Source organism: Clupea harengus, chromosome 1, assembly GCF_900700415.2.
Source record: "Clupea harengus chromosome 1, Ch_v2.0.2, whole genome shotgun sequence".
Lineage (NCBI taxonomy): Eukaryota > Metazoa > Chordata > Actinopteri > Clupeiformes > Clupeidae > Clupea > Clupea harengus.
In genome coordinates, this window is record NC_045152.1 from 17,955,299 (window position 1) to 17,975,679 (window position 20,381).

General features: G+C 43.7%; 1 protein-coding gene across 4 annotated transcripts in view; it reads left to right on the forward strand.

The window, feature by feature from the left end:
• cep112 (centrosomal protein 112) overlaps nucleotides 1–20,381 on the forward strand; it is a 141,614-nt gene that overhangs the window by 40,561 nt on the left and 80,672 nt on the right. For 3 of the 4 annotated variants that reach the window (XM_031569279.2, XM_031569294.2, XM_031569287.1), the window contains exons 12-16: nucleotides 10,078–10,232; nucleotides 10,521–10,650; nucleotides 12,734–12,826; nucleotides 13,502–13,561; nucleotides 15,156–15,235. In XM_031569279.2, the coding sequence (XP_031425139.1) occupies nucleotides 10,078–10,232; nucleotides 10,521–10,650; nucleotides 12,734–12,826; nucleotides 13,502–13,561; nucleotides 15,156–15,235 (518 nt within the window). The remainder of the gene's footprint in view (nucleotides 1–10,077; nucleotides 10,233–10,520; nucleotides 10,651–12,733; nucleotides 12,827–13,501; nucleotides 13,562–15,155; nucleotides 15,236–20,381) is intronic. The other variant, XM_031569290.2, reaches the window with a different exon arrangement.

Sequence of the window (20,381 nt, forward strand, 5' to 3'; positions counted from 1 at the left end):
ATTATTATTGCAACCACCCTGTCAATTTCCCCCTACCACAGCGTTTCTCGAAGTGTGGGGAGAGCCCAACTGGTGGGTCGCAGAGACGTGACAGGTGGGGGCAAATGGAGATGAGCAGGAGATTTTCCTGTTGCAATGTCTTCCTTTATAGACAGTAATGATAATATACCCCCATCACACTAAACAACCACACTCAAACAAAGAAATATCGTATTGTTAGAAACAATAGCAGGGCAGAGCACACGGATAATCCATAATCAGCATCTTGGCAAATTGAGAGACTGCGGCCTGCGCAATAAAGCATTCCATATTTAAAACATCTTAATAAGTAGTAAAGTCAACTTGTCTGCTTCACATGATGGAGAAGTTCGTTTATTGACACATATTTTAAGGACGGCCACAGCGCTTTAAAACGAAGTGTTTATAAGTTACATTATTCAAAGGTGGAAGGTTGGTCAGTAATCAGTCTAGAGAGATAACTGAACAAAACTCTACTCCCTTGCCTCACAGGTGCAATACCATATGCTGTTTAATCATATTTGATAGAATGAAGGACAAATGAGTTGTGAATAATATCACCGAGTTTGAAAGGTATTGGTCCGGTAATAGCCGCGTGACAGCTGTGTTTTCTGTGTGTTTTAAGCAAATACAATGTGTGTGCGCCGAGTTGCGTAGAGGCCGAGAGCGGTATTGCAGAAAAATTATAACTCGCAGCATATTGAAAAAAAGAACTCCATTTTTTGGAGCTGTGAACTTAGTTCTAAATTTTGAATTATAAACTATGAACTGAACTAGTTCATTCTAAAATTTGTGAACTATGAACTGAACTAGTTCATGTAGAAAGTGAACTTTCCCAACACTGGAACATGTTTGCTTCATATAATGCAGAAGTTCGTTTTTGAGAGTAAATTAAATCACTTTGTGCACTTAACGTTTTAAAAAAAAAAAAGAAACTGTCATCTGGAGAGTTTAAAACGACACTTAATGAGGGGAAATGTACTGTATGGAGATATTTCTGTCGGAAGACTTCATAGTCATGCGGATTCTAATGAGGCTGTTTGATATGTCCAATGTAAGAAGTGTGAAGCTTTAATGAAATATGATTGATGCCGTCTTCTTTCTCCACAACAACATGGATTAAACCGCGATGGTTGGACTATGTAGATAGTTTTATAACGAATGTGGCCGTGTACTTAGCCTACATTTCAAGAAAAAAACTGATCTTCAGTGGTAAGACTTGTTTTATTCGTGCCTCTTCTGGTGTAGCATATAACGTGAGTTTTATTTAGGCATATACAGATGCCTAGCGTGTGTAATGTGTAGGCCATTTCATTCCGATCTTGCAATGTGAATAATTTTATTTCAATATGCTTATCTCCCTCTTGTGCGCGCTTGTGAGTTTAACGGGGCTTGTTTGTGTGAGCGACTAAATATTTTACTTGCTGTCGGGCGTTTTTTGAGAATAAAATAACTTCACATTTAGGATAACAGCCTTCTTCCTGTTGCAGGAATTTGTTTGTATCCTAGCTGTCACAACGTGATAACAGACGGCAAATGCATCATAAAGCAAGTTTAAAAAAAATTAACTGTATGGAGATATTTCTGTCAGATGGCATCATAGTCGATGCAGATTCTAATGAGGCTGTTGGATATGTCCCATGATATGATATGAATGAATATGTCCAAAGGTTGTTTGGACAAAATATTTTAATTGCTGTCTGCTCCTGCCGGGCTCTGGCACCTACTCTGTCAGATGCTGGCGCTTATGTGGGTTTTAAATATGGCGGTATTGTGATATATAGGGAATGAAACAGGAAACAGTCGCAGTCTTTAGTGTCCAGCTCTACCGCTGCAGAATTGGCAGTCATTCGCGCATCTTTGTAATCTTTTAGCGATGTGTTATAGAGGTGAGGATATTTCCGGACCGCTTTCGCAATGCGCTCTTCGATGTTCGTGATCATAGACATATATATTATATATGTCTATGTCTATATATATATATATATGTCTATGTTCGTGATCTCCATCTTCTTAAGTTTTTTTGTGGATTTTAAACATGGCGGTATTGTGATATATAGGGAATGAAACAGGAAACGCGAGGTCCAGAAATGTGAGATTCCGGAAATTATGTCCTTTGGAAATTATGTCGTAACGGACCAATCACGGCCAAGGGGTATCCGTCGCTGTACAGCACGGCATGACGGACCGACAGGAATTTCAACGGTGCACGGGAGAGCTCTCCGAGGGCCCCGGAGACGACGGAGAGGGCGTTCCAGGGCGTTCCATCTATGTGTTGGCCCTTCCCATGTGTCCGAAATCGTGAAGTACGGAGTACCATATAACGGCCCTTACCCAGGGCATTGAGTGTGAAGTCTCACCTAGGGCTCCAGCACAGTCAGGGCCGACCCTAGTAGTAGATAAATATGCCAGACCACTAGAAGAGTATGTTCACACATGTTATGGTATGACCACTCTTTAGTACAATACAAAAACTGAATGACAAGGCCATTGCAATCTTATTCTAAAAAATTATCAACTTCACTATGAAAGAAAGTATAGAAGTAACCTTCATTAAGTGATATAACATGAAATCATTTAAAATATTTGCTGCAATACATTTCAATTGATCAAACAAACAAGTAAAGCTGTATTTAAAGATATCCAATCCAAACACATTGCAGCCATGGGACAAAACTCTTCAGACACTGCAGAACAGATAAGCAGCAGAACTTCGGCCCTGTCCCAATACTACCACTTCACCCTAGCACTTCACCCTACCACTTCAATAAAGTGCCCTTCACTGGGGTGTGCCCCTTCACAACGGAGTGAGAAGTGTCAAGGGACTGAAATCTTTACCTGCAAAATGGGACACCACTCGATGCGTCACTGTAGGCTACGTTTGCCAAAAACTCAAGGCAAACAGTGTTCCTATGTTTGCGAATTTGAACACACGTCAGGTTTTCAGGTTTTGGCAAACATATTTACCCACATGTCATAATAAAATAGCGTTTTTTTTACAAACTAACGTTAACGTTACTCAGCTACTCTCAGCAGCATAGACAGACGTTCATTTGTGAAATAGCGATATTTTTCTAACAATCATATTCTACTCAACTGTAAGGAATATTATTTTGCATAATGATCAGCTAGATATCCCGATGTGTTTCACATTTTTTTTATAGTTATTTGCAAAGATATACTACTTTTGTAAACTTCTTTTTCTGCACTGGCAGCCATCTTTCTTCAAAATGTTTGGAGTCAGTCGGTTACCAAGGTGTTCGCAAGGCATCCTGGGAAATGTAATCTTTCCCTTCAGCCGTAGTCTGCCTCTGATCGCACTCCGTTTGAAGGGGTTGTTTGAAGGGTTGAACAACACTTCCTCTTCGGTCTAAAAGAATTGGGACACCCTACCCCTTCACGCGAACGCGCAAACGAAGGGGAAGGGCGAAGTGCTAGGGTGAAGTGGTAGTATTGGGACGAAGCCTTCATGTGACCTCTCTTTATTAATTAAGGGAATATATGGGGGAAAACACACACAAAAATATTTATTGTCATTACAACAAGTAAGTAGTAAGTATATATAAAAGTAAATAATGGGTTTCATACATTTAAATATAGATTAAAAGGTTAAAAAGAACAGAAACCGAAAAGTTGAAGAATTTCAAAGTTTTTTCACACCGATTAATTTTCTGTAAGATTTATTGACTTGGGTCAAAAAATTGGCATGTCTTGTCTTTGAACACCAAAACAGAGAGCGTTCTGTGTCCACTGACCTTGTGTTAGAGAACAGAAGGTGTTCTGTGGCCACTGACCTTGTGGTAGAGGACAGAAGGTGTTCTGTGGCCACTGACCTTGTGGTAGAGGACAGAAGGTGTTCTGTGGCCACTGACCTTGTGGTAGAGATGAGAAGGTGTTCTGTGGCCACTGACCTTGTGGTAGAGATGAGAAGGTGTTCTGTGGCCACTGACCTTGTGGTAGAGGACAGAAGGTGTTCTGTGGCCACTGACCTTGTGGTAGAGGACAGAAGGTGTTTTGTAGGAGCATGTTTGTTTTGGTGAGGGGGGGGTGTTCGTCCCATCTCCCCCCAGATCATTTCTCTTTTTTTTTTCTTTAGCTTTTAGCAGTCCCTGCAGGATTTCACATTTTTTGTGTGTGTGTTTTTGCTATCTAAATGACATGGTGGGGATTTCTAAACCTTTTGCGACTCCCACTTAAACTCCACATATACTAGAAAACAAATTCACAACTGAACACAAGGCAGAATAACATAATGTGTAAGTAGTGCATTTAACTATTAATAAGATAACAGTTATAAATCCAGATATGTTGTGAATGTCATTGCCAAGTTAACCTCACCACGGTTGTCAATCCATCACACACCTGATACCAAACGCGTGGGACATTAATCAGTGATAGTGGTTGAGACAGACTATGCATAACCTTATACCGCCATCAGAAGGCCAGAGAAAGTGGAAATAAGTTTCAGTTTAACATCGAGTCTTGTTTTCTGAAATGGCAGAAAAACTGGAGGGACTGCTTTAGCATTGTCAGCCTTTTAGCATTCAGCATTCAGCAGCCCTCACAAGGATCAGCAAGGTGCAGTGAGGTGGTCAGGATCTGTCAGCAGCCTAGAATATGTCACGAGGCCCACGTATCTCCCTCCTCCACCACCTCCTCCTCCTCCACCACCTCCACCAGCCCTAGCCGTACAGCAGCCTTCTCTCTTTATTAATTAAACGCGGCACGCACTCAGACACAGCCGCAGATGAAAGCAGCCTGTGTCGTCGGAGATGAGCTTGCCTCGCTCCTCCCTCTCATGTTGGGTTTAGGAGTGACCCCACCCCACCTCCATCCCCGCTCCCTCCACCCAGACGTGCTCCAGACTGGCCTCCAGTCATTAGGCTGTCAGCTGAGGCGAGGAGCAGGAGGTACCTCAGCCCCATTACTAACCCTCCAGCCCCCCCCCCCCTCCCTCCCACCTCCACCAAAGCCAAAGGCAAGGCCCCATATCCCCCTCCCCACACATACACACATTCTGTTCTCTGTTTGATGTTCCACTGTCCTTCCTTTGATAGCTTTGGTTTATCTTTCTTTTATGTGTTCATTGCCCCCCCCCACTGCCACCACCCCTCAGAAAAATAAATGAGGGTACGGGACAGGGGTTATGATGTCACCACAGCCATTGTTGCCCCCCCCCCCCCCCCCTCCACATCCGCTTCCTTGTAAATGCTGTTATCCAGTGAAGAGGAATTTGATGGGTATTTGTCTTTGTACATCTGAGAGACTTTGCATGCTCTTTTTGTCAGGTTGGGTTTCCCACTGGCACTGTTTTTGGGATAAATAAATGGGCTTTGCCAGACAGAAACACTGTTTTTGTGATAAATAAATGGGCTTTGCCAGACAGAAACAATTTAGTGGCGTCCGTTTTCTCTTTACCCCCCTAAAAATGCATGCATAATATCCGTAGCACTCGAGATTTCAGTCTCGGCTTTACCTGCGCATCCTCACTTTCAGGTGTTGCGGTTGCCAAATTGTGGTTGCATGGTTGCCAGAGTGGGATCCTCTGTAACATTCCTGTCTGCCCTAAGTTTGTCCAAGCATGATTTTCAGCGCATCCAGGAATAATGGTTTCTTTTGAGGCTGAGAAAGAAATATCCTGCTTTGTAGGTTTGACTGGAGGAGACTTCAGAGAGGAAACAAGCTCAAGCCGGTGGAAGCAATCGCGAGTGCATTGCTAACCAACTCGGACGGAAGATTGATTGAGATAGCATCCTTCGCATTCTTTTGTGCATTGAACTCTCTACATATTCTCTCCTGTGTTTGAAGTGTCTCTCACTGCACAGATATCTGATATTCCAAAGGCTTGTGTGAGGTACAAAACCACTGTCAGTCAGGGACGTGCAAACCAACAGTACAACAAAAACAAATGCAGAAGAAGAAAAAGAAGAGTTGGATTGTGTTACACGAAAACAGATGTTTTGCAGTTAAGCTCTACACTGGGCTCCTTCCATTCATCAGTGTGTGGTTGGATTACAAATGCACAGATGAACAGCACATAATCAATTTCATTTGACTCGTATCAAATTCATGTGTGGAGAAAGAAAGCCTATTGTGCTTGCTGAGTGCATCAGTGGCATTCCCAAGCTGCTGCCAGGTCATCCTGAATTATGTCGTCACACAAAAGAGTTTTTTTTTCTCATATGCAGTCTTCTGAAACAGTCCCTTGTTTGGGATTGCATGGTGTTGTATGCATTAAGACATTACTGAGGACGGCCGCCATTTTAGTTTTATGAGCGGCAATCCAGTCTGTTCCCATGAGAGACATGAGAGACGTGAGAGATGGGCTGATGCTCATGTGTGCGGCCAGCCATCGTATGTCTCAGGGAGCAATGTGTGTCTGACAAGAGGGAAACATGAAGTGGAGAGCTGATGATGAAGGAATACTTGGGTGGAATCCAGCATTTGAGTGAAGAAAAACTAAAATGGTGAACACAATATGTGACTATATGCTAACTACAAAAGAAATGTCTACTAAAGTTTGTTGTAATCATTATCTTTAAATTTCACAGTACTATATGCTTCCTGTAATACACTAAATGTTTGAAAATATATCTTAACTGGAACCCCTGAAAAGTTTAAGTGTAATCATTTCCACACTTGAAAACAGTTTGTCAGCAGGCTTCTATCATGTCAGCTCAATGAGCTGTTCCCTTGACCGTCTGAGGCATTAGCGCCTCTTATTCTGACAACATAAATCTTCGCTGACTTTGTGATGCTGCCGTCCAAATGTCAGTTCCTTACCTCAGTCAGACGGCACAGGCTGCAGCTCAGCACCCTGAGCTGCAAGCCTCCATCTTGAACCCCAGCTGTCTGCCATTAGCCTGTGCATGCATCAGTCAGCCTACAGTACATTCCATACCACCCCGGCTGTGGAGGGGGGGGAGCGAGGGAGAGGATGCATCTCTAACCCCTGATGGAGCTTGACAGGCGCGCACTTCAGCTGATTAAAAGATGCGGGCGTAAATCATCGCAAGGCGTCGTTTTCAAACGAGCCTGCCTGGTTTTGATTAAGAGATTTCAAAATGCATTGGAATCACTAACATGCATGCTAACACACACACACACACACACACATACAAAGACACAAACACATATATGCATAGATGCTTCCATAGACTCTAAAATAAGCCCTGTCTAGTCATATATTCGTGAGTTTATTCTCCTGCAAAAGTGAAGTCAGAAGAGGTTGGGGGGAGAGGGGTGTGGGGGGGCACCAGAATCTGGAGACACCAGTGCTCAGAGGAGTTTGTTAAGATGCTTCTTTAACATCAAGGGTGTCTTTTTTTCCTCCTTCCTTGCATGCAGAGTTTTGTGTAGTTCAAAAGGCACAGCAGTTCCTATCAGATTGAACTTTTTCTGTTCCCTGGCGCTCAGATCTGTGCTTCCCTGAAGTTAACTGCTGAAAACCCCAGAGACAGCCAGGCTGCAGTGGAATGCTGCAGAGCTGCTGCTCAAGCTTGTGTCCAGAGCTGCAGAGAAGCCCGGAATGATCAGAGTATTTTATTTATTGTTTAGGTGTTCATCATCACAGAGGACTCTTTATTGTTTAGGTGTTCATCTTCACAGAGGATTCTTTATTGTTTAGGTGTTCATCTTCACAGAGTATTCTTTATTGTTTAGGTGTTCATCTTCACAGAGTATTCTTTATTGTTTAGGTGTTAATCATCACAGAGGATTCTTTATTGTTTAGGTGTTCATCATGTTTGTAGTTTCATTTCATCCGTGATGAGGTTTTTATTTTGGGGTCACACTTTATGTTACATATTCCAATCGCATTGTAACTGCATTAATAAGTATAGTCTAACATATTGAGGAATATTTAGTAACAGTATGTTGGCACTTCAGATGCCCTGCTGCTACACACACACACACACACACACACACACACACACACACACACTAGAGCAGGGGTGGGCAATTAATTTCCCCAAGGGGCCACATAAGATAGTGGGACTGTTGTGGAGGGCCGGACCAATAGGCTGAACTCAATTCTGCTAGATATAAGTTGTATCTCTTTATAAAAAAAACATTAAATTGTATGGTTTTGATTAACTGCTACTGGTAAGAGTATATGTTACATTTAGGCTATCAAAAAAATGTAGTGCAGGCATAGTAAAAACGCCAACATTATTTAATCAACATTCACCAAAACGATTTTGAAAAGGAGCAAGTTTTTGCAGTATTAAAGGTGTTCCCATACGATCAATACACATGGCACACACACACACACGAGAGCAAGCTTGCAATGCAATAGTATAAGTATACAAATTAATAGTAATATCAATTTTTATCAGCGCAAATGGTCGCAGGTACGCCCACATGCACGAATGTAAGCCTACGGACGGAAAAAAAAAATATGCCGCTTATTATACGGTCACTTGCCAAAACAATAGAAGACATTTCTCCAAAATACCTCTTTTTAATGATTTTGTTGCCGTTTAGTTCTTCACGCAAATGCGAAGCAACCCACCTTTTAACTTCAAGTTTCAATGACTTTCAGTTACGTTAAATGACCGGACTACTTGCGTGGCGGAATGATATAAAAGATGTGAATTAGAAGCACAAAACCCGTTGCCAATGACAGCAGTCATACATTTGTCGCAGCAGTGAATATAAAGAAATTACAGACCTGCTAACGTTGGGATGGCCCATTCAAATCAACGGAACTTTTTGGAACATTCTGAAGAGCCGTATATTAAGTACAGGTATTTACATTTGATTCCTAATTTACAATTGACCTCCGCGGGCCGCACAGGGACAGCCAACGGGCCGCAAATTGCCCTTGGGCCGCACTTTGCCCAGGTCTGCACTAGAGGTTGGATACCCGACCCGGGCCCGTCGGAACCTGACAGGACCCGACGGGTCGGGCCGGGTTTGGACAAATATTTAGAAATTATAATCGGGCTCGGACACATCAGCGCGATAAGGCATTGAACATTCCATATTTAAAATACCTTAATAAATAGTGAATTCAACGTGTCTGTTTCACATGATGCAGTAGTTCGTTTTTGAGAATAAAATAAATCACATTTAGGATAACAGCCTTCTTCCCGTGGAGGGAATTTGTTTATGTCCTAGCTGTGACAACGAGATTACAGGCGGCAAACTGGCATCATGGAGGAAGTTAAAAAGGAGAGTCATCTGGAGAGTTTAAAACGATACTAAACGAAGGGAAATCTACTGTATGGAGATATTTCTGCTTAGTAGTCGATGTAGATTCGAATTAGGCTGTTGGATATGTCCAATGTAAGAAGTGTAAAGTTTTAATGAAATATGATTGATGCCATTGTCTTTCTCCACAACAACATGGATTAAACCTCGATGGTTGGACTATGTGTAGATAGTTGTATAACGAACGTTGGCGTGCACTTAAAGTTTTCAAGAAAAAAAAAGATCTTCAATGGTAAGACTTGTTTGTTGTGCCTCCTTTGGTGTAGCATATAACGTGAGTTTTATTTAGGCATAGCGCGTGTAATGTGTAGGCTATTTCATTCCGTTCTTGCAATGTGACTCATTTCATTTCAATATACTTATTGGCCTTCTTGTGCGCGCTTGTGCGTTTAACAGCGCTTGTTTGTGTGAGCGAGTACATTTATCTGTTGATACCCGAGTTTAATAAAGGCAGGCTATTCATAAAGAACGTACGTAAATGTTTCATTAGTATGAACAGTTGAGACATTGATTCCGTCGGGCTCGGGTCGGGTTCGGACAAAATATTTGAATGGCTGTCGGGCTCGGGCCGGGCTCGGGCACTACTCTGTCGGACACGGGTCGGGCTTGGACAGAAAAATTCGGCCCGATCCACACTCTAACACACACACACAGCCTCCCAATCACCTTCTTTTATTGTTGATTGCATCATTTTAGTGGACGGACTTTTAACACTCAACAAAATACACCAAAAGATCACCTTAGTGCCTTAGACAATTTGATGTGGGATCAATAGATGACTTGTGCACCATGAAGGGGAGTTCCCCACTGACAGACTGCTTGAATGTTGGATGTGTGTGCCATCAGGAGCAGCTGGCGACGGAGCTGGAGGCGCGGGTGAAGCAGCTGACCCTGGAGGTGGAGAGCGGGAACGCCCTGCGCCAGAGGGTCATGCAGGAGAAGGCCGAGCTGGAGCTCCACATCGCAGCCATCAGCTCCGAGCTGCAGGAGGCCAGCCGCAGGTAACCTCACCTCATCTTGTCAATGGTACAGGTGTGAGTAGGCCATGTAAACTTTACATACATCAAGATTGTTTCAAAGTTGGTCAAACTCAAGTCATTTATTTGAAAGACTAATAAATGGTATATTTTGGTATGGTACATTCTTGTTCCCTTGGACTGCCTGTCATGGACTCACCCTAGGACGTGGCAACCTCATTTTACACTGCAGAATGACTGAAACCATTTCTACCTTGAGTACAGTGTCAGTGTCCCCCCTCATAAGTGACTGTGCTGTGGTGGGGGGGTCAGGTGCACTCAGCTGCAGAGGGAGGCAGGGCAGCAGAGCGAGCAGCAGGAGGAGGGTCTGCGCAGACTCAAGGCCAACCACGAGGCCGACCTCAGCCACTACCAGAAGGAGCACGCGATCTCCGCCGCTAAAGTAAGAGTTGGGGGATTTTCCCCACTATTAACCACACCATAAATAAACCGCATTACAGTATGCGGTTAAACACACACACACACACAAACGCGGCCTGCGCCAGAGGATTCATTTTTAAAAACTCAGTATATAAACCTTGGTTAATAGTTAGGAAATTACTGAATCACATTCACATACACACATAACATATTCTTCTCTCAAATGAAGTAGCGAGTTTTCTACAGTATATATTTTTTATATGTACAGTGTTTCCCCTAGGTTTACAGCTTTGGGGGGGGGGGGTGCGGCACGGTGTGCGGCGTGGCGTGGCCACCGACACAAACGCTTAAAGGAATCATGGTGTTCATGTGTTTCTTTTAATGACAGCAGTCAATATAACAACTAAACATCGGAACATGTCTTTTTATGACATGAATTATCCACAAAGTATGCAGCTTTTGTCGCTGCAGTGGTGTATCTTTCTGGGCTTCTAGAAGAAAACATTTTTAGATATTTGCGGCCTAAAATTCCTGATTTCGCAGGAGCTTTTCCAAAAAGTTGCGATGACAGTTTTTATTTTTAGGTTTTTGTTGCAATGAAATTGGCGAAACAAGTGAAAGTTGCGATAAAAAGTTGTGAATTGTCCTCTTTGTAATTATAATTGAGTTATTTGTTGAAAAATAATTGATTAATAAACAAACATTAATTCATCAAGAACAAAACGATTGAGAAATGGTCCTCTTAATAACCTCACCAATATGCCAAACAAAAGATTACCAGGACTACAAAAATGTAGCAAAATAGGCTTTACTTATCCACAACGAAGTGCACATGTTGGCATTACAAAAGGACCAGTAAGACTGAATAAAATGTTATGAATGTCTCAGCCTTCATATGACGAAAAAAAAAAAAACAGCCTGTCACTATGATCTGTCTCGTCATCTGACGTCCTGCCTGTGTTTCTGCCGTTCTCATTGCTTATCAATCTGTTTTGCTATCCTTGTTTATTTATTTTATCCGTATAGGTGTTGATGTTCAATTTCATATATTAATTTCAAGTCGTCCAATTTCAAGTCATCCATTCTTCAACACTAGCTGCTACCTTGTCTTCAAACAGAAAGTAACGTTAAATCTCCATGGCAACAGCTCTTGAGGGTTTGGCAAATAATCGGATTTATTGCTTCCTTCATTATTCACAGCAAAATAAATAATTTCCGTTACATTTCATAGATTTATTACCAGACTCTATGTAAAAAGGGCCACGCACAACTCGCGGAAAATGATAAAAAATGGAAGCCAGATCTATTTCTGAATTTTCGGTGCGGACATTCTGTACGTACGTTCTGTTTCCACGTCTGTTTTAGCCATTCTCACTGGGCCTCATTGTCGACCCTACCTAGGAAAAGATCTCTGCCGGATTCATGAACGCCTGGATATTAGTTTTTTAAAGCTTAAAAGTGTCCGTAGCTGTGCACCGATTCTTAAGCCCAATTATGTCCGCTGGTGGGAGCGTGCTCACCTGTGTGTGCGCGCACGTGTCTGTGTGTGTGTGTTTGTGCGCATCGCGGCGGAACTCCGCCATGCGCGATACAGAGAGCAGAGAATTGTAAATGCGCGACCATGTAGAGACAGAAATTACATGCCGTCGTGTAAATAAGATAAATAACATAAGGCTATTTATTTTGTTTAATAAAAGAACAAGCTATAGACCTGTTCTATAGGAAAGGTAACCTTAAATTACTTCCGTTGTGATCTGGCGCTTTATAGAAAATAAAATTGAACAAAATTAACTTGACCTTCCAGGGGGGGGCCGTTGGGGGGGCGGGGCGCCCCCCTAATATAACGGTAGGGGAAACACTGATGTATGTTTTTTTTGAGCGCACACACAGAATGGATACCTAGAAGGACGTGAGGAGAATTTGACGAAAAGTGTGTTGGATCATAATCACGGACTTTCCCTTTAAGAATGAGTGGATGCCAGTGCCATGCTTTTCTGCTCCCTCTCTCTGTATTTGTCTCCAATCCTGTTTGCACAATGCTAACACCTTCACTTCACTGCTGGAGGGCAGCGTGTTTAAAAGAGTGTGTTGCCTGGCTGCTGCAGGCGTCGGAGGTGATGGAGGGATTGGAGGGGACCGTGGCCCAGCTGAAGGAGCAGCTGCAGGAGAGTGAGCATCGCAGGCAGAAGCAGATCAGGGTGAGACTCAGACATGTCACATCCACAGGACACACATCCCAGATCACCACAGGACACACATCCCAGATCACCACACAAGGCACATCCCAGATCACCACACAAGGCACATCCTAGATCACCACAGGACACACATCCCTACATACAGTACATCCATTCACTTTATACACTTTACATACGCACTACATATTTGCAGTTTTCTGTGCAGACCCACACACATGCATATATATATATATATATATATATATATATATATATATATTATGTGCAGACCCACACACATGCATATATATTATGTGCAGACCCACACACATGCATATATATATATATATATATATATATATATATATATATATATATATTATGTGCAGACCCACACATATGCATATACAGTATATATATATATTATGTGCAGACCCACACACATGCATATATATATATTATGTGCAGACACACACACATGCATATATATATATTATGTGCAGACCCACACACATGCATATAAATATATTATGTGCAGACACACACACATGCATATATATATATTATGTGCAGACCCACACACACATGCATATATATATATTATGTGCAGACCCACACACATGCATATATATATATTATGTGCAGACCCACACACACACATGCATATATATTATGCTGTGACATTCTGTGCTTCAGGATCAGGAGGGTCAGGCTCAGAAGGAGATGGCTGACATGCAGTTTAACAACGAGAAGAAGGTATAAGCTTCTGCACGCTCACACACACATGCTCTCTCTTACACACACACACATTACTCTCATACTCTCATTACTTTCAGGTGTGTGTCTTTGTTGTGTGGATGAGGACGGATTTGGGTGAATAACTCAAAACAGCAAACTCTCAGCCTCTAGAGCCACTATTGAATGTCACAACATAAAAGAGAGCCCCTCTCAATCTCTCTCTCGGTAATCAGCTTGAAACACAAGAGGCCTAGTTTAAAAGTTGAGATGAAAGTAAGCCCTTTGGCCTCAATAGGTTGAGTCTGCTTTGATTTTGTACCTCTCCCTTGTTCAAAGTAGCATTCAACTTTTAAAACACATTTCCCAGAAGCCCTTTATGGAGGAGCCAGGTCCCTCTCAGGGTCAAGTGGGGTAACCCAGTAAAAAGAAAAGACAAAGAGGGAGAGAGAGCGGTGACCAGTGATTGTCACTGCTGTCTGAGGCGCACTTAACAGCCCTTGGTAATTCACTCACCCGTAGTCGGACCTGCCGAGTAGCTCCTCGCCATTCAAGGTGCTTCAAAGGGTCCACGCCGCCATAAAAGTAGCAGGCCCTTAATGAAATGGCCCCTGTCGAACCGGGGGCCAACATTCAACAAGATCTTGACCCAAACACCTGGCCTCCGCCAGCCAGCTGCATATTCCCCCTTCAAAGATCACCCCCCTTCCATTCATCATCAAAGTCAGAACGAGAGCGGACGCTCTGCAAGGTTTTCCCCACGCTCACACATCTGCACCGGGCTGCCACATGTGCACAGCGCACACCTGCATGGGCTGGTGCTGTGGCCCAGAGAGGCTCCTGCAGCTGACCTGTGACCTCCCACACACAGGCACCTTGACAGGCCCAATAACGAGGACCTGGGGTGGATGGATGGATGGATGGATGGGGGAGGCAGGGAGCTTGCTCTGTGACACCACCTTGTCATCCAAGGCAGAGGGCCAGGCCGAGGTGAAGCGAGGCAGTGAAGGGGTTGATGAGGAGCGTTGAAGAGTTTGGCCCAAGGGAACAGGGGGGTGGATGGGATACTGAGGTGTTTAGATCAGATTAGATGATTGGAGGTGGGGTGGATGGGATACTGAGGTGTTTAGATCAGATTAGATGATTGGAGGGGGTGGATGGGATACTAAGGTGTTTAGATCAGATTAGATGATTGGAGGGGGGGGGGGGGGGTGGAGGGGATACTGAGGTGTTTAGATCAGATTAGATGATTGGAAGGGGGGGGGGTGGAGGGACATACAGAGTAATGTCCCACTTGTCACTCTAGCACAGGGTACGTAAGAGATGTTCAAGAGATAGACGTGGGTCACAGTGGGTCAGTGGCCCATTATCACTCAGTGTTACAGTGAGGATACATGGTGTCATCAAAACCCAATTTAGGTCACCCTCTGCTGTGCTGGAGATATGTATTGAGGCAAGGTATGAATCATGGCGTTGAGCTCTTACATAACTTACCAGTGTTTTTCACATTTCAAATTTGGAGCAGTTGTGGTTGAGGCCATGGGCCTAGGTGGAAGAGGGGAGGTGTGTGTGTGTGTGTGTATGTGTGACCCCTCACCTGCTTTTTCACACATAGGTGCGTGGGCTGCAGAGTGAGTTGGACAGAGAACACGCCGAGGCCAAGAGGAAGGAGGCCGACCTCCAGGAGGCACTCAGGTGAGCTTCTTCTCCTCCGTTTTGATCTCACTGTAGACAGAAGTACTCTAGGGGTAGATGATCTCACTATAGACAGAAGTACTCTAGGGGTAGATGATGTTTTGATCTCACTACAGACAGAAGTACTCTAGGGGTAGATGATCTCACTACAGACAGAAGTACTCTAGGGGTAGATTATCTCACTATAGACAGAAGTACTCTAGGGGTAGATGATCTCACTACAGACAGAAGTACTCTAGGGGTAGATGATCTCACTATAGACAGAAGTACTCTAGGGGTAGATGATCTCACTATAGACAGAAGTACTCTAGGGGTAGATGATGTTTTGATCTCACTATAGACAGAAGTACTCTAGGGGTAGATGATGTTTTGATCTCACTATAGGCAGAAGTACTCTAGGGGTAGATGATGTTTTGATCTCACTACAGACAGAAGTACTCTAGGGGTAGATGATCTCACTATAGACAGAAGTACTCTAGGGGTAGATGATCTCACTGTAGACAGAAGTACTCTAGGGGTAGATGATGTTTTGATCTCACTATAGACAGAAGTACTCTAGGGGTAGATGATGTTTTGATCTCACTATAGGCAGAAGTACTGTAGGGGTAGATGATGTTTTGATCTCACTACAGACAGAAGTACTCTAGGGGTAGATGATCTCACTACAGACAGAAGTACTCTAGGGGTAGATGATGTTTTGATCTCACTACAGACAGAAGTACTCTAGGGGTAGATGATCTCACTACAGACAGAAGTACTCTAGGGGTAGATGATCTCACTACAGACAGAAGTACTCTCGGGGTAGATGATCTCACTATAGACAGAAGTACTCTAGGCAGGGGTGCAAACCTTTCGGCGAAATTCGCCGTTTTTGATCCAAAATAGGTAATTTGTGTGATTCGTGTAGATCAGCAATAAAAATATTTTTAGGGGGGGGGGGGGGGGGTGTAATCTGCGAACACAAGCTGTCATGAATATTTTTTTTCACCATGACAGGCAGGCGTTTTATTTCGGGTCTGTTCGAAATGGAAGGTAGCTGCCTCGAGTGTATTACAAGACATGTCTTTCGGGTGAAAGCGTTGGTTTCGAGCGGCCTTTTTAAGATGGCATTTACGGTAACGTGTGACGTTGGTACGCTGCAAGAACGTTATACTATCTAACGTAGGCTAACGAGCTAATATCAGACAGTTGGCTGACAGACGCCTCGCAAATCACATCAACCATTTTTGCTGGTTACAATAACAGTGTTATCGGATAGTACAGTGTCTTTTTCTCTGTAACTTTTGACAAATCTAAGCGTGAAAACGGCGAAAAATGTACATTTACTTAAAAGACATGGCCGTCAGCCGAGTTTGGTCCGGAGTTTAGCTGCTAAAGTTATCTTCTGTCCTGTCGTTTGAAGCAAACCTTTTAGCTCTGGCATTGGTCTCCCATTATGTATTTATTTATCACTTCACTGGATTGGAAGTCCATTTTCCAGGCTATCGCACGCCCCCTTCATTGAGGCAGAGGTTAGGTTTGCCTCCCCTATGTGCTTTTTCACTGTGGTTTTATGACAGATCAGCAAGACTAAATAGCTTCTTCACATACGTGAAATACATTACACTACATTACCTATTATATGGATACAAACGACATATAATAAAAGTGTCTACAAATATTTCAGTGATGACAAACAATGAGAAAGCAAAAGGCATGCGATCAACCCAGTGTGTGAGGGATTGCACTATCTGAGATGAGGCGCAGCTCGTCGCTGCCTCACCTCGCGAGTCGCCTCTCTGTTTGAACAGGACATGGTCAAATTCAGCGATTTTGATTATAAAAATGATCGGAATTACAAAAATGTAATTTAAAGCAAAGATCAGTAGATACCTATTAATATTTTTTTTCATCATTATTTGTTTTTTTACTTTTCATGATGACTTTTACTTTTCATGAGGCTCTGCCTCCCCTGACCGCACATTCCTATGTGTATGTAATCTGAAGCACTGACCCGTTTTCTACTGCCGGGCGCTTCACTGCAACTGAACAAACTTACCACTCTCCTACTTCAGTTTGGTTTCAGAATGAGATAATTTTAGGAGGAGGATGCCGTTACTGTGGCTCAACTAGGAGTCAGGTGCAAATGGGCCTTGTCCTGACAAGCTAGACTCAAAGAGTAATGTAAAGGGAAAACAATATGTGTTCCCACTGTCACAGTTTTTCAAGAACACGGAGAAGCTAAGCCATGCCATGCCTACTCTATTGATTTTCTGTTTCTATAGTTGGCCCTTTTATTTGCTTAATACCTGACGTAATGTGCTTTGGTGAAGTGGACTGGACTGGAGTGGGTGGTCGGGAGGGTATTGGGGTGGGTGGTTGGGTTGGCCTGTGCCCGTTCAACATTCAACACAGGAATGTTTATGATGAAACTGTTACCAGAGCACAAAATTGTTTACAACAGCACAACGTTTTTCATAGATCTAGCCTCATCATTTTGTTGTCAAAGTGCCAGATTGATGCATTGAACTTTAAAATGTGCAAAATGTTCTTATATATAAAATATATTCCCCGGGGAGCATGCCCCGGACCCTCCTAGGGGGTTCGCATCGTTTTCACCTTTTTCATCCTTGGTGAGTTTGCACCCCTGCTAGGGGTAGATGATGTTTGTGTCTCACTATAGACAGAAGTACTCTAGGGGTAGATGATGTTTGTGTCTCACTATAGACAGAAGTACTCTAGGGGTAGATGATCTCACTACAGACAGAAGTACTCTAGGGGTAGATCTCACTATAGACAGAAGTACTCTAGGGGTAGATGATGTTTGTGTCTCACTATAGACAGAAGTACTCTAGGGGTAGATGATGTTTTGATCTCACTATAGACAGAAGTACTCTAGGGGTAGATGATCTCACTATAGACAGAAGTACTCTAGGGGTAGATGATGTTTGTGTCTCACTATAGACAGAAGTACTCTAGGGGTAGATGATCTCACTACAGACAGAAGTACTCTAGGGGTAGATCTCACTATAGACAGAAGTACTCTAGGGGTAGATGATGTTTGTGTCTCACTATAGACAGAAGTACTCTAGGGGTAGATGATGTTTTGATCTCACTATAGGCAGAAGTACTCTAGGGGTAGATGATGTTTTGATCTCACTATAGGCAGAAGAACTCTAGGGGTAGATGATGTTTTGAACATTCTGTCCTAAGGCCCCTGTGCCTCTGGCTTCAAATTGAACATTCACAGATTCGGAGGCGCCTCTCCTCTGTTTTTGCCTTTTTCTTGCAGTCCATTGCCGTCCTCACAATATGCATACTAAATTAAACAGCTGCAACTCTCTTTTGATAGAAACATGTCTTCCATCTTGGGATCCCGCTGACAAGGGTGAGACCCATAAGGCCTCAATCTAGCGCCCCCTGTGGAGGCATGAGGCCGTGGTGGCCTCCATTTTGTGAGGGCGCTGTTGAGGGAGCCTGGCCGCATTGTTATGGAGCACGCTGGAGACATCACACGCTTCCCATTAGAGCTCTGCGTATTGTTTGTCTGGCCTTGGCATACCTAGGCGCTCTTTCATGTCTGTTAGTCGGAGAAAGAGCTGAGCGGGGGGGGGGGGAGAGAAATTCCACTTGGCTTTAACTCGCAGCAGCTGTAGCCACGTTTGACACGCTTTTACCACAGGCGTTAAATCATGTTTGAATGCTTAACCTCCTCCTCCCCCCTCTGCACCACCGCCACTCTGAGAAAGCAGCCAAAATCCCCAGAAATTGAGATGACGTCAGCTTCTCTGGGTCTCGACCAGTCCCCTCCCACATTGTAATGCCCTTGTTTACTATTTATGCGCTCTGATCTTGCCAGAGATGTATATCGCACTCCTCAGGCAAGCTTAAGTGCCCAGTATGTTTTGCAGTGTTGATGACTTCTGCCCCAGCAGAGGTTGCTAATGCTTGGTGGCAAGCCACTTTACATACCCGTGAGTTCGTCCGTCCCTAGGGCTGTCAGAATGCCTGCGCACATCAGGGCCATCTGGTTCTCCCTACCCCAGCGACCGAGGCCCAGTCTTATCACTGCGACTCGAAGGCACGTTCAGAACAACTCTGCGTTTAATAAGATGGCTAGCATCTTCAGTGATAATCCGCGGCGAAGGAGCCTCATCCCTGTAAATCCTCCAAAGGCGCTGAAAGCTGCAGGCCCAGGATGCACTGGGGCCTTGAGGGGGCTGGGCCCGAGCACATTCCTGGCAGTAATTAATAACACACATTACCACATTACCAGGTCACACTCAGATTAGGGAAGCCCTAATGAGCGCCGAATGTGTTCTGCCCAATTAAACGCAGAAGCTCACAGATTCCAAACACTCGAATCAAGAAAAAGTAGAAGTAGAAGAAGGAGGAGGAGGAGAAAAAAAAGCTTATTCTCGGTTCTTCAGGGGTTTTCAAAACACAGCCGCTGCCCATGGTTTCCGACTGTGTCAAGATGTAATCTGCAGGGCTAAAGTTTATCGCTGGTAATTCTCCGTAGCCGAGCAGAGGTCTTTTTAGAGGAAAACGGAGCTGTTTAAAGTGTAAGTGTGATATGTCCGTTCAGTGACAACTGGATTGAATTAAGGAAATCCCTGTTCAGTTCAGAAAGAATTTGTTACAAATGCATAGAACATCTAATTTCGTGTTGATACCCTAAATTATGAATGGGTATACATTAGATGTATATGCCGAGCTTCAGGTTCTTAAAGTATACCTTATGCAGATTCTCATTCCATTCAAATGATGGCTGCCTTGGCTGCAGTGGTGGCACCTCTCTTCTGGAGGGCAGGACTGGGAAGTGTCAACAGTTGGCTGGTATCAATCAGTCAGACTGCTAACAAGTAGTCCAAGTTCTCCCAGTCCAGACTGTCACCTGCTCCAGCAGTCTTTAAGCAGCACGTTTTAAAGGCAGTCCAGGACTTCAAAGGCCTGAGGTAGGGAGGGGGAAGAAGAGAGAGGGAGAGGATTAAGTGCGTGCTCCGCCTGATAGGAAAGATATGAGGACTGGTGCAGGAATTGAAATGAGCTGAAACTGCATAAAGACGCTGCTTGATGTACTTCAAATGTGTGTTTTTGTGTCTGTGTGTGTTTCTGTGTGTGTCTGTCGATCTCTTCGCTGCCTGTCTGACTGCACAGATTAACA